Here is a 12,378-nt window from a genome sequence, read left to right as displayed (position 1 = left end):
ATATTTCTAAAGGAAAGCTTCGATGTCTATCTCAACGAAAGAGCATGGATCAGTGATGTCAAAGTTGTTCAAAACCTGGAGCAATAAAAATAACAGACCGGTTTAAATCACAGACCAAACTGCTTGGTTTTGATTTATTTTCAATCAAAACAAAGATGAAGCCCGTATTACCTGAGGATGCACGATTCCAAAGTTACCAATATGTTTCCCTTTGTAAATAATGCTAGCTTGTCCAACAGGTAAAAACTCAGGTTCCTTTTCACAGATTAGAGCAAAAAAATAGTTTTGAGTGTTTGCGTTTGGTAATGAAAGACAAAATGTAACTCGCAGAAAAGAAGCTTACTTCAGAGCGGTTTATATGGTACCCGGTCTTGTCACCGTTTGGCAAAAATGGGACTCCCATAACTTCCATGATTCTATCCACGAGACCATGTACAAGCTGAATAATACAGATTTTTTTAGTATCATTCATGGCCAAGAAGATGAATTGGGAAAAGAGAGGAAATAAAATCAACATACCTCAAATCCAGAAGTAGCACCACAGTATAGTGCAGCGAGATGGCGGCGATTGGATGCACCAAGGTCTTTTGTTTCATCCAATAAGGTCACATCACTTATCTCAAAAATCTTGAAACAACAAAAAAGAAAACAAGTTTTGATTCAAGAGAACTCAGATTCAGCTGACATATTTCATATTTGGAGAAAGTAAGGTAAATCGAATCTAACTCTTAAGTACGGTAAATAAAATTTCTTACATAACACGCCTATACAATTACAGATACAAACCATTCCCCCAAAAAAAACTCTATATTATACAACAACAAAAAGGAACAAGAGTCCTTCAAGATTCAAGAAACAAAAACATGTTCTTCTTCTTCTTCTTAAGATTTCATCTAGGACCAGAGAGCTCCATTGCTTGCGCAAGTAAAGTAGAGTCATCAGTAAGATCAGAGTATCTATCTGAAGATGACATCAACTCATTTACCCTGTTGCTATATTTTGAACCACTATCTGATCTCTGAGAAGCTTCCCATCTCTCAGCAAGTCCATCACCTTCCAGCATTCTAACAACTTCAGACATTTTCGGTCTATGTCCAGGCAGATACTGTGTGCACAACAAAGCCACTCTCACCATTTCTTCCAACTCAATCTCATCATAGCTCTTATTCTTCAGCAACTGTTTATCCACAAGCACCTCAAGATTCTTCTCTTGATGTATCTTTTTCACCCACTCAAGCATTGCGCCTTTCTGGTTAGCCGCTTTACCAAACTCAAGAGCTCTTTGGCCTGTTACAAGCTCAAGGAGAAGAATCCCAAACCCGAAAACATCGGTTTTCTCAGAGGACTGACCAGTTGAGAGATACTCAGGAGCTATGTGACCAACCGTGCCTCTCACGGCAGTTGTGACATGAGAATCTTGGTGATCCAAGAGCTTAGCCAAACCAAAGTCACCGACCACAGCTTCACAGTAGTCATCAAGAAGTATATTAGCTGCTTTGACATCACGGTGGATAATCTTGGGATCACATTGCTCATGGAGATACACAAGCCCTCTTGCAGCTCCTATAGCTATCTTCTTCCTAATGCTCCAATCAAGAACTGGTTTGGCTTTCATTCTAGATGCAACACTTCCATTAGACATGTAAGGATAAACAAGAAGCTTCTCAGCTTGCGTGATGCAGAAGCCATAGAGTCTTAAGAGGTTTCTGTGAACAGCTAAACTGATCATTTCGACTTCTGTCTGAAACTGAATCTCTCCTCCTAATGCATTTCCATCTTTAAGCCTTTTCACCGCAACCACGGTGTTGTCTCCAAGTATACCTTTGTATACATTCCCATAGCCACCTTTCCCCAATAAGTTCTTACTGCTAAAGTTATTCGTCGCAATCTGAAGCTCCCTGAAGCCGAACCTCCTCAGGTTTCCAAGTGAAACTTCCTCATGATAATGCCCATCTGATGAAAACATTATTAATGAACTTTGTTACAAATGATTCTTGTAAGAGTGTTTGTTGCATGCAAGTAAGAAAAACATAAGTATCAAACCTTTAACATCAAAGAATGTGTTCTGGTTGTTTCTTTGTCTCCACCAGAGAAACAGCCCAACAGCTATGAAGATCATTGATACAGTCCCAACGCTAGCTCCTACGGCTATTGCCATTTTGTGGTTCTTAGATCTACCGGTGTATAAAGGAGCTTAAAAAGAGAAAGTAATGTTGGTTAGGTATCATCAAAGATCAGCATATATAAAGCTTACTTCAAGTAGCTAGTTAGTTAGTTACCTCCAGTATCATTCAAGTTCATGGACATTGGTATCAATGTAGTTCCATTGCAGTCTGGTTCCTTACCCGTAGGACATATCAGTGGGTTCCCAACGATGCTGTAAATCAAAAGGACTATTAATGCTGAACAAAGCTATAGAGAGAGAGTGAGACATAGAGAAAGAATCAATCACCTAAAGGTCTTTGCAGCAAATCTTGGGACTGGAGCACTAAGATTGTTGTATGATAAATCACTGGGGAAAAAAATAAAACAGATCAAATCTTAAGTCTCTATTTATGACATGGTTACTCGTTAATGTGAACTGAAGATTAATTTAGCTTACAGTAAGGCGAGCTGAGTCATATTGGATAGTGACAGAGGAATAACTCCGGAGAGAGAGTTGTTGTTAAGTCTCCTGATGATACACAATATGACATATTAAGATCATATTGTGTTTAAGAGATATATGAACAACGTTTCTTCTGTTCTTACATGTATTGCAAGCTTCGAAGATAGCCTAGTGAAAAAGGAACTTCACCGAGGAAGAAGTTATCAGAGAGATCAAGAGTCTCAAGCCTTGTAAGCCGACCAAACTCAGAAGGTATTTTTCCTGTTATGTTGTTGTTCTGTAACAGCCTGCAAGAAAAAAAAAACCATCAAGAACACACACACACAAAAACTTTTATTAAGCATAAGTAATTAAGTACTCACACTATCCGAAGATTTGTTAAGTTGGTAATGCTTGGAGATAGTGTACCAGATAAGTTCTGACTAGGTGTGCCCCTGTAATAAAATTCAAGTAATACATGAACTTGCTCACTGATATAATAAATGAATTATTAATGTAAAATTTGAAACTCACAAGCCAATGACAAAGTTTTCTGAAGAACAAGTGACCATTGTCCAACTACAAGGATCGACAGCATCTCTATCCCAGCTATCAAGAACACCATGAGGGTCATGTAATGAAGCTTTTATGTCCATCAAAGCTTGCACTAGAGAAAAATTTCATTTGCCATATTAGTTTGGATCAAGAACGACAAAAGGGAGGAGAGAAAAAAAAACTAGAAAACTGGAAATTTTGTTGCTAAGAAGTGAGACTAAGTTACCTTCAAAGTTAACTCCATTAGAAGAAAGCAAACCGTTTACAGATGTGAGAAGGTATAAAAATCCCAAGAGATAAACCAAGGATCTTCTCATCATCATAACTATAGTACTGCTCCTCATTGTTGAAACAGAGAGAAAGGAATGAGCAGAAAACAAGACTCAGTTTCCAGATAATTTGGTTTCTGATGGATAGAGACTTGAGAGAGAAAGAGAAAAATAGATTGGAAGAATCAAAACACCAAATCTTTATATTTTTTCTTTTAGATTGCTTACTATGGCAGAAGAACCCACTTCACCAAAAAGCATAATCTTTATTGAAAAGAATTATTATTTTATGTGTCAGAAATGAAAAAAATAAGGAAAAGATATACAAGATTCATTGGTAGTCTAAAGTGAAGTTCATAGCATGCCTGTCGATAAAGCTTGTGTGTGGGGGGAGACCGTTAAAAAGGTAATAAAATTATGTGAAAGATGTAAAAGAATATTAATATTTGCCCATATTCTTTGTAATGGACAAGGATAGTTAGTAGAGCAAATCTAATCTGAATACAAATATCAAAAAGAGTAAAGCAGGAAATTATAATATTGTTCTTTTGCTCGCTGCCACTCTGTCATGTTTTTGTCTATCAGTCTTATGGTTTCTTGTTTTGTTTTAAAATACTTATCTCACATTCTTTTAAATTTATTTCACATATATTTAGAGTATTTAATTTATTTTTATACAGTATATAAATTTCATGAAAAAAGTTAAGTGGGTTTCAAAGGAATTGTTAAAACAAAAAAAACACCGATGACTGTCATGTTTACATCGCTTGGCCATGCATAGCTAAACTATATAAATATGTATATTATCTATGGACATACATTATATGTTTACCTCAGTATATAGTAATATTTTTAGATGTAGTCGAACTTTAAGGTTAATATGCTTTGAGAATGTGAGAACTTCGATGAGAGGAGTATATTGAAAAAGAAGATGAAACTAGGCTCAAGAAATTTTATACTGCTTGTTGATTTTGTTGCCCACTCAATTTTCAGCATCTTTGTCTTCTCGATGTGTGGAGATACGAAGTAATCAAACATCTTAAATATATTGTTGGCCAAAATTCAATACGTTGTAATTTTATTGCATACATATTTCTTTGTAGTGCGACAACCGTTAGTATAATACCGTTTCACAACGTAAGTAGTTTAGGCTAAAAGTAGTAATATTAATAAAGTTGCTACCTTTTAAAAAGTAGTGTTTAAATAATAAATTAAAAAATTATAAAAAGATTATACTATTTGATCGGCCACATTATAACCAGAAAATATAAAAATTACCAAAATATGTAAAATTATCGACCGTTCGAAACAAATTTTTTCTTAAAACTAATTAAAATATGGGACATAAGGAGTAGTATTCATCCTAGCACACGCTCGTTTAGACTTTTTTTAGCGTCGGAAACTAATTTAAGATTTATAACTAATTGTTACTAAATAAGAGTAAAGGAGACCTACATTGATAAACTAATACTAACAATGAATTTTCTATGTACATTCAATTTCCAGTTCTTTGCTAGGTTTTCTTTTATTTGTGTGGAGCCTTGGCCTTTTTTGAAAAGAAATATATTCGATAAATCCCACTATAAGACCTAACGATCATATAGTATATATATATGATAGATATAAACTAAGATAACCCAGAATCCAAGTACAAGACATTAAAATTTTAACCCTACATTGTCCAATCTATTTGTCGTTTTCACTAGGTTTTGTCTATGTGTGAGTTGGCAAAGTTGTATTATGACAAGCATTTGCATTTTTTGAAAATATATAGACAACTCTATATGGGGTTAAATAAAATTATTTATTTTAGTCTGTTAGAATTATTACAGATATTTGTTCTGATGTTATGTGATAGTTATCGTGAAAATAGATCATCGATCCATTTTTTTCTTTAAAATATAAATCTTTCGAGGATTAGTTAGTTTGATTCAAATAAACAATACTAATAAATGACTCCTAATAAATAGAGCTGAATATAAACTCTTTGTTTTTAAGTTTTCATGATGTCGATAAGTTTAAGAAATCCCAACACCTATAAAGTTTATTTTGTAATATACGTTGACAAAAAATGTTGTTCGATTAGTGAAGTGTCTTTATTTATTTTTATTTTATTTTAAATAATGTCGCACACATTTAAACGATTTTCCAACGTGCTGTACATTTAAATATAACATTCTTACATCATGGTTATCTTCATCAAAACGTACCGCGACCTAACCAAAGAGAAAGAAACAAAACAAAAAGATTCTAAATTTGTGGTGAACAATATACTGTATCATTTTCTGTTCAAGAATTACTTTCCCAAGCATCAAGAATTAGTCAAGGTTTTATAGTTTGGTCCACGTGACTCGGTTTCTTAAAACTCGATTTATGAGACAATCATTAATGTTTAATGCTTTTCTGGTCGATTTGACGTTTGATGGAAAATGGGTTCTGTGAATTTCAGAGGAAACAAAAGTAAAAAACATAAATACTGTATAAGATTACAAAACATGACAAGAAAGATTGTGCAGAATGCAGATAGAGAAATATGATTCCCAACTTGAGTCCTATGCCTGCGGTGGTGGAGCTATACTGTCACAGCTTCAATAATGTTAAGTGAATAGTGTATGGTGACATTATATGAGATGATTGGCCGTCGTATTATTTGAACATACGATTTGCTTCTATTTTTTTGTGATTTGTATTACGACAATTTACAGGTATTATAAATTTGATACAGAAAATTTGCTATTTACAACAAAAAGATATACGCAATTGTCACATTTCCATTGGTTTAAACTTCAAAGTAGAGACTGAGTTTTACTATACATTTTCTTTGTGATTACTGAAAAGTATCATAAATGAGTCAAGAATTCATATTAAGAAGAAATAATTAAAATGGATATACGTACGTCTGGCTAGATCAAGATGTGGTACATAAAAAAAACATATAGATAATTAGTTTATTTAGGGGTTTTACAGCCATTACATTGCATATTTACGGTTGACAGTGTAATATATATACTACACACCCAATGGCAATGACCCAATTGTCTAATACTTTGTTCTTTACTCCCTAGAGTTTTGTATTTGTCTTTTTAGCTCACCTAATTGTCATCAAGTTCCAAGTAAAATAATGTGGTTTTTATTAATAAAGTATGTAAACTTGATTTACGCTTAAAGTAATAGCTTTAATCATATAAAATGATATACTAACATGTGTGTAATAAGATTTCAAAATGCGTTAATGAAAACGTAGACGGAGTAAGTCTATATAACCATGCAAAGTAAACTTAATAATCGCTGAGTTGTGTTGCATATTGATAAGCTAAAAGATGATGATACTGTTATTATCCTTACAAGTATACAACAACAAACAAATTATAATCATATTGTTTCTTAGAACCGTTGAAATCATGAAAATTTGAAATTAGTTATGTTCTATTTGGATAAATTTATCCATAATTGTAAATAGAATGATTATAAACAAGTGAGTGACAAAAAAATAGAAAGAAAGAAAGAATGACTATAACCATGTCTTGCCGGTCCATGAAAGTGAATCGTCGAAGCAACTTGCCATCATTTCCTTGTCTATGTGATTATTACACCAGATAATGCATTAAGCTTCAGTGTGTTGTTGATAACAAAAAAGGAAAAAAAAAACAAATTGTTCAAAAAGTTGTGGCATCAAAGAAGATGGTACCTGGGGCTATACGATCATCGCTAGTCTATAGCTCATTCAAATAAAATGTGCAAAGAATTAAAATAAATAATTAGCATGATACATGCGTAAGTATTTGAGTTTACACTATCGGTCCCAAACAAGCAAAACTAAGCGTGCTTAGTGCTTACAGCATTTGATTCTTTCATCCTTTTTCTTGCTTTTCATTTTTTCTTTCCTGTTTTTCCTTTTTAGCTTTTTTTATCCGGGAAAGTGATAGAAACCTTGTCTCCTCGTTGAAATGTGATACCTTCTTTTTTATTTATATTTCTTTTAACAAAAAAATAAAAGAACAGAAGAATCTCAGCCTTTGCTTCAAAAACAAGAAATTCACCGATGGATCCAAAGGCTTGAAACGGTCCCCTTTTCAAAATAGCAACTAATCATAGTGAAATGATGACACATCTCTCTCTTTCTTTCTTTCTTCCACTCTTTTGTCTCATTTCTTGTAATAACATCAATCAAACCTTGTCTTATTCTTTTTTCTTGCAACGTCTCTCTCTCGCCTATCTGTTCCTCCTCGTTCAGTCCTTTTACTTCTCCACACTCTCTGCATAAAAAAATCAAAAAGACTTTGCAGAGATGATGCTATCGACAATGAGAATGAAGACGGTGCAAGTTTTGAAACATTTACATATGAATATCAAGATTGTGATCGATCTACGAGAACAAAAGAATTCGATATAGAACGCGACAAGGCCAGCACTACATTCGAATGTTGCTGTGGTCCTGTTTATCTATCAATAGTCAGAAAAGAACAAGGAATATGGAAACAGGGCATCCTTATTGGGGTCCTGAAAACAAGTCCTATATCAATTTGGGCTTAAAAGAAAATGAAAAATGATGAAATAGCTAAGATATATGGATCGAAAGTCCTTTGTTAAGAGATTTTGTGGGCTGGTCCTTGGGCACAGGTGGCAGCGTTTGATTGGAGTGAAGAAATCAGGGCATCAACTGAACTCATTCATCTCACAACTCTCTCCTCTCTCCTGTATGTCTATCTGAACGGCGATACCAAAGGCGATCGATACTCTCCGATCTCTCGTCGCGCTCGTCTCACCACTCTCTCGTCGCGCTCGTCTCACCACTCTTTCTGACCGATCTATTCTCCGACCCAAACTTCTCCGCCGATCTCTATCAAAAAGGTATGTCGATTTATCTCCTCCGCATGTGATTCTTGTTGATGTTTGTTGTGATTGCTTGATTCCGTGTGTAGATTATAAAAATTGGGAACTTGTAGTTTTCATTAATTACAGTAGATTATAAAAATTGGGATCTCCTCCGCATCCATTGTTATCTTTGATGTGTCATGAAGCTTCTTGTGTTAGTTGTGATGAAATGTTTACGGTTTACAGATGCGATGCTTGTTTCATTTGCGGATTGTTTCATTTGCCGTTTGTATCATTTGTTGTTAAATGTTAATGTTTTATGGCCGATGAACCTCTCTAGCTTCTTTTCCAGATTAGAGTAGTTGTTATTGTTTGATTTGACGATTGTAGGTTGTGGTTAGTTGTCGTTTCATGTCAGTGTAGTTGTTAATGCCCAATTAAAAATAGAATGCAACCAGATACTGTTTTTGTTTACAACGATGACGAGAATGGCTGTTCTGATTTGCTGTGATGCATTGTGATGTCTGAAAGTATAACCAAATGAAACTTTTAATTAAATGTAAATGTAACCGATAGTTTTAGCTTTGTAGGTGTTAGATGGGTAATAACTCATGATTAGACTTTGGTAGATAATTGTTAGGTGATTCTCACTTATTACTTGTTACCATTTCAACCATAAAATCCCATCCTCTTCTTCCTTTCCTCTTCGCTTAACTCCATACTCTTCTTTCTCTCCTCTTTGCTTAACCTTGTGCCATGGATCCAAGGAATCCTGATATGGATTCAACGAATCCATATAGCCAATATCGTAGTTATGTAGGGCTTCTTAATAGTCAAGGAGAAAATAACATTCCCCATCAAAACTTTCGATATGAAAGTACTCCCTCTAGTGTGAACTTTGGAGAACCCGATATCCCTCCTTTCAGCTCCCAACAATCTCAGGCTCCAGCTGTGAGTGAAGACACACCCGCGGGCCGTCGGGAGAGAAAGAAGTGGACCCCTGCGGATGATGAGGTACTAATAAGCGCCTGGCTGAACACGTCTAAAGACGCCGTTGTTGGAAACGACCAGAAGTTTGGCACCTTCTGGAAACGAGTAGAAGCTTACTACGCAGCAAGTCCTCATGCGTTAGAGGGTCGCGGTGGGAGCTCTCATAACAATTGTAAGCAGAGGTGGTCAAAGATCAATGACCAGACGAACAAGTTCTGCGGAGCATACGCTGCTGCAGAGAGACAAATCACCAGCGGCCAGAATGACAACGACGTCCTAAAGGTGGCTCATGACATCTACTACTCGGACCAGAAATCAAAGTTTACCTTAGAGCATGCTTGGTGTATCTTGAGGCATGAACAAAAGTGGTTAAGCCTCAACAGTCCTAAGACTACTGCTTCTGGTAAGAGAAAAACAACTGAGCTGAGATTGATGCGGCGCGATGTCACTACCCACCGCAGCCTGAAGTTGAGTTTGGCTTCCCGAAGGAATGTTACTGCGGTGGCGACCCTCTCCTAGCCACATCCCACACAAGAAATGATCCAGGGCGCAGGTACTACACCTGTGAAAACGTCGACGACGGAGACTGCCATGTCTGGAAGTGGTGGGATGTGGCGGCTACGGAGGAGATCAGAGCCATATCGACACAGTGTAGCCAGCTCTGTGATAAGGTAGATTATCTAGCGTTTCTGAGTGATTACGAGACGCATCTTAACCAGGTAAAGCTACTGCATAAAGAGACAAAGCATAGGTTGGTTAGGCTAGAGAGAATTGGAAAAGGCTTTGAACTCGTTGTAGGTGTTCTCATTGTTATGTTAGTGATAATATGCGTGGTCCTAATGTTTAAGTAACCGCATCACTTGTTTGGAGGCTTTGTTGTGAACCATGTATCGTATGTGTCTAAGTAGAATCTGAACGTGTATGTGACCTCTTATGTTGGAGGCTTTGTTGTGAAACTCTTATGTTTAACGGCTTTTTTTTGAACTCTTTAGTATGACATGTTGTAAACTCTTATGTTAAACGGCTTATGTTTTATAACCGCAGCACTTGTTTAAAGTGCACATGTAAAACGATTACAACCAATTATCACATGTCTTTGTTTGTTTCTACAACAACAAAACAATTTAGACTCACAAGATGAACAAGAAGCATCACGGGTGTTACCAACCATATCACGGGTGTTACGAACCATCAAACTTGGTTGCACTCATCTCCTCATTCTATAAAAGCACGCATGCGGTCTGTTTAGAAATACACACAAATCCCCCTTCTTCTACTCTTACTTCAATCACCATTTCTATTTTCCACCTTTATCTTATATGGCATCTTCATCTCGTTATCATTATCACTACCATGTAGATGACGATGCAGATTTAGACGCCCCGTTAGAAGAATTTTTAAACAACTACAATCCTTTTCCAGAACCAAAAGAAAGAAAAAAACGTGTTTTTATCGAAAGGAACCGAGAAGAAGGCGACAAGCAGCTCTGGAATGATTATTTTAGCGAAACTCCAACATATCCACACAATATATTTCGTCGCCAGTTTCGAATGAACAAGTCATTGTTCTTGACTATTGTCCATCGGCTCTCTACAGAAATTGAGTATTTTCAAGCTAAAGAAGATGCAGTTGGACGGAAAAGTCTATCTCCGCTACAGAAATGTACTGCAGCAATTCGTCAATTGGCTTATGGTGGTGGAGCTGATATAGTTGACGAATATGTACGACTTGGTGAAACAACAGCTAGTAAATGTTTGCACCTTTTTACCGCTGGAATAATCCAGTTGTTTGGAGATCATTATCTCAGGCGTCCCACAGAGGAGGATCTTCAAAGACTACTCAACAAAGGAGAAGAACGTGGATTTCCCGGGATGGTGGGAAGCATCGATTGTATGCATTGGGAGTGGAAGAATTGCCCCACCGCTTGGAAAGGAATGTATTCAAGGGGAACCGGAAAACCAACAATTGTGTTGGAGGCGGTTGCTTCATATGACCTCTGGATATGGCACGCATTCTTTGGAGCTCCAGGTACTATGAACGATCTTAATATTCTTGATCGATCACCAGTTTTTGATGACATTATTAACGGGATGGCTCCGGAAGTAAATTTCTATGTCAACGGAACCGAGTACAATTTGGCCTACTATCTGGCGGATGGTATTTATCCAAAATGGGCGACTTTTATTCAATCTATCCCACTACCACAGGGTGAAAAAAATTCTTTATTTGCTAAAACCCAAGAATCCGTTAGAAAAGATGTTGAGCGTGCATTTGGGGTCCTGCAAGCTAGGTTCGCCGTTGTTAGAAATCCATCTAATTTATGGAGTAAAAACAAAATTTCAAATATTATGAAAGCATGTCTCATACTTCATAATATGATTGTTGAGGATGAACGAGATGCAGACACGGTTGAAGAATTTCGAGATGAGGATCTTAGGGCAACCGTCAAAAAGTCTACAAAACACGGCAATATAATCGGTCGTCGCAAAGAAGTTCGCAATCCACAAATCCATCACCAATTAAAAGAAGATTTGGTCGAACATATATGGGAAAAATTTGGACATTTTCAAAATTAAGTTTTTAAAAATTCAATAATATGTATGTTTTTTTTCGGATTTTGTAATTTTTTTTTTGTTTTGCTAGTTTGTACTGTTTAAGTTTTTTATAATTCAATATAATGTTTAATATTTATTTAAAACTAATCAATTATTAAATAAAAATATTACTAAGAAACAACTTTAAGTCCTACCAATAAACTCCTCTTTTACCTATGTTTCTTGCCTTTGTATCTTAAGGGAACAATATTAATAAAAAAACCCTTAGGACTTCAAAATAAGGACTAGCAATGGGGTTGCCCTAACCTTTGGGTCTCATATGCTCTGCTGAATTAGTTTTGGTATCTAAATATCTCAGAGGCCCATGAAGTTGTATGACAAAATGAAGCTTCATTTCGGTTTTGCCACATCATTTACTTCTCAAGTTCCAACTCAACTAAATAGAGTTAATGAGACTTCTATAAGTTAGATGTGTGGATATTTTAAAAAAAATTATTATAGTTTTTTTTTTTTTTTTGGAAAACCTCACTTATTAGATCCTAGCAATGAGCCTGCTCTTACCATCGCCTAAGTCCTCAGGCTGATTGCTATTGGACTTGCTCTTCTT

General features: G+C 35.9%; 1 protein-coding gene and 1 long non-coding RNA gene across 2 annotated transcripts; one reads left to right on the top strand and one right to left on the bottom strand.

Moving 5' to 3' along the window:
• Positions 1 to 706: 706 nt before the first annotated feature.
• On the bottom strand, positions 707 to 3,738 carry LOC103856175 (protein NSP-INTERACTING KINASE 1). The gene is made up of 9 exons (XM_009133265.3): positions 3,369 to 3,738; positions 3,122 to 3,254; positions 2,971 to 3,042; positions 2,752 to 2,895; positions 2,603 to 2,674; positions 2,453 to 2,512; positions 2,280 to 2,377; positions 2,044 to 2,193; positions 707 to 1,953 (listed from the first exon to the last, which is right to left on the bottom strand). Exons 1-9 carry the CDS (start codon positions 3,484 to 3,486, stop codon positions 890 to 892), a joined length of 1,911 nt encoding a protein of 636 aa, XP_009131513.1. The 5' UTR covers positions 3,487 to 3,738; the 3' UTR covers positions 707 to 889.
• Positions 3,739 to 4,424: 686 nt separating this feature from the next.
• Positions 4,425 to 10,680, top strand: LOC117132579. The gene is made up of 2 exons (XR_004456218.1): positions 4,425 to 8,262; positions 10,576 to 10,680. It is a non-coding gene; the product is annotated as an uncharacterized LOC117132579 (long non-coding RNA).
• Positions 10,681 to 12,378: the final 1,698 nt, after the last annotated feature.

This window comes from Brassica rapa, chromosome A03, assembly GCF_000309985.2.
Source record: "Brassica rapa cultivar Chiifu-401-42 chromosome A03, CAAS_Brap_v3.01, whole genome shotgun sequence".
Taxonomy (NCBI): Eukaryota; Viridiplantae; Streptophyta; class Magnoliopsida; order Brassicales; family Brassicaceae; genus Brassica; species Brassica rapa.
The sequence above is the reverse complement of the archived record's forward strand: the minus strand, read 5'-3'. Positions and strand labels throughout refer to the sequence as shown.

Excerpts from the sequence above, each read along its gene's own strand:
- LOC103856175 (XM_009133265.3), bottom strand. The coding sequence starts at position 3,486 with ATGAGGAGCAGTACTATAGTTATGATGATGAGAAGATCCTTGGTTTAT. Across the intron at positions 3,043-3,121 it reads GAAAACTTTGTCATTGGCTT|GGGCACACCTAGTCAGAACT; the intron begins GTGAGTTTCAAA and ends ATTTTATTACAG. Across the intron at positions 2,513-2,602 it reads ATGACTCAGCTCGCCTTACT|TGATTTATCATACAACAATC; the intron begins GTAAGCTAAATT and ends TTTTTTCCCCAG.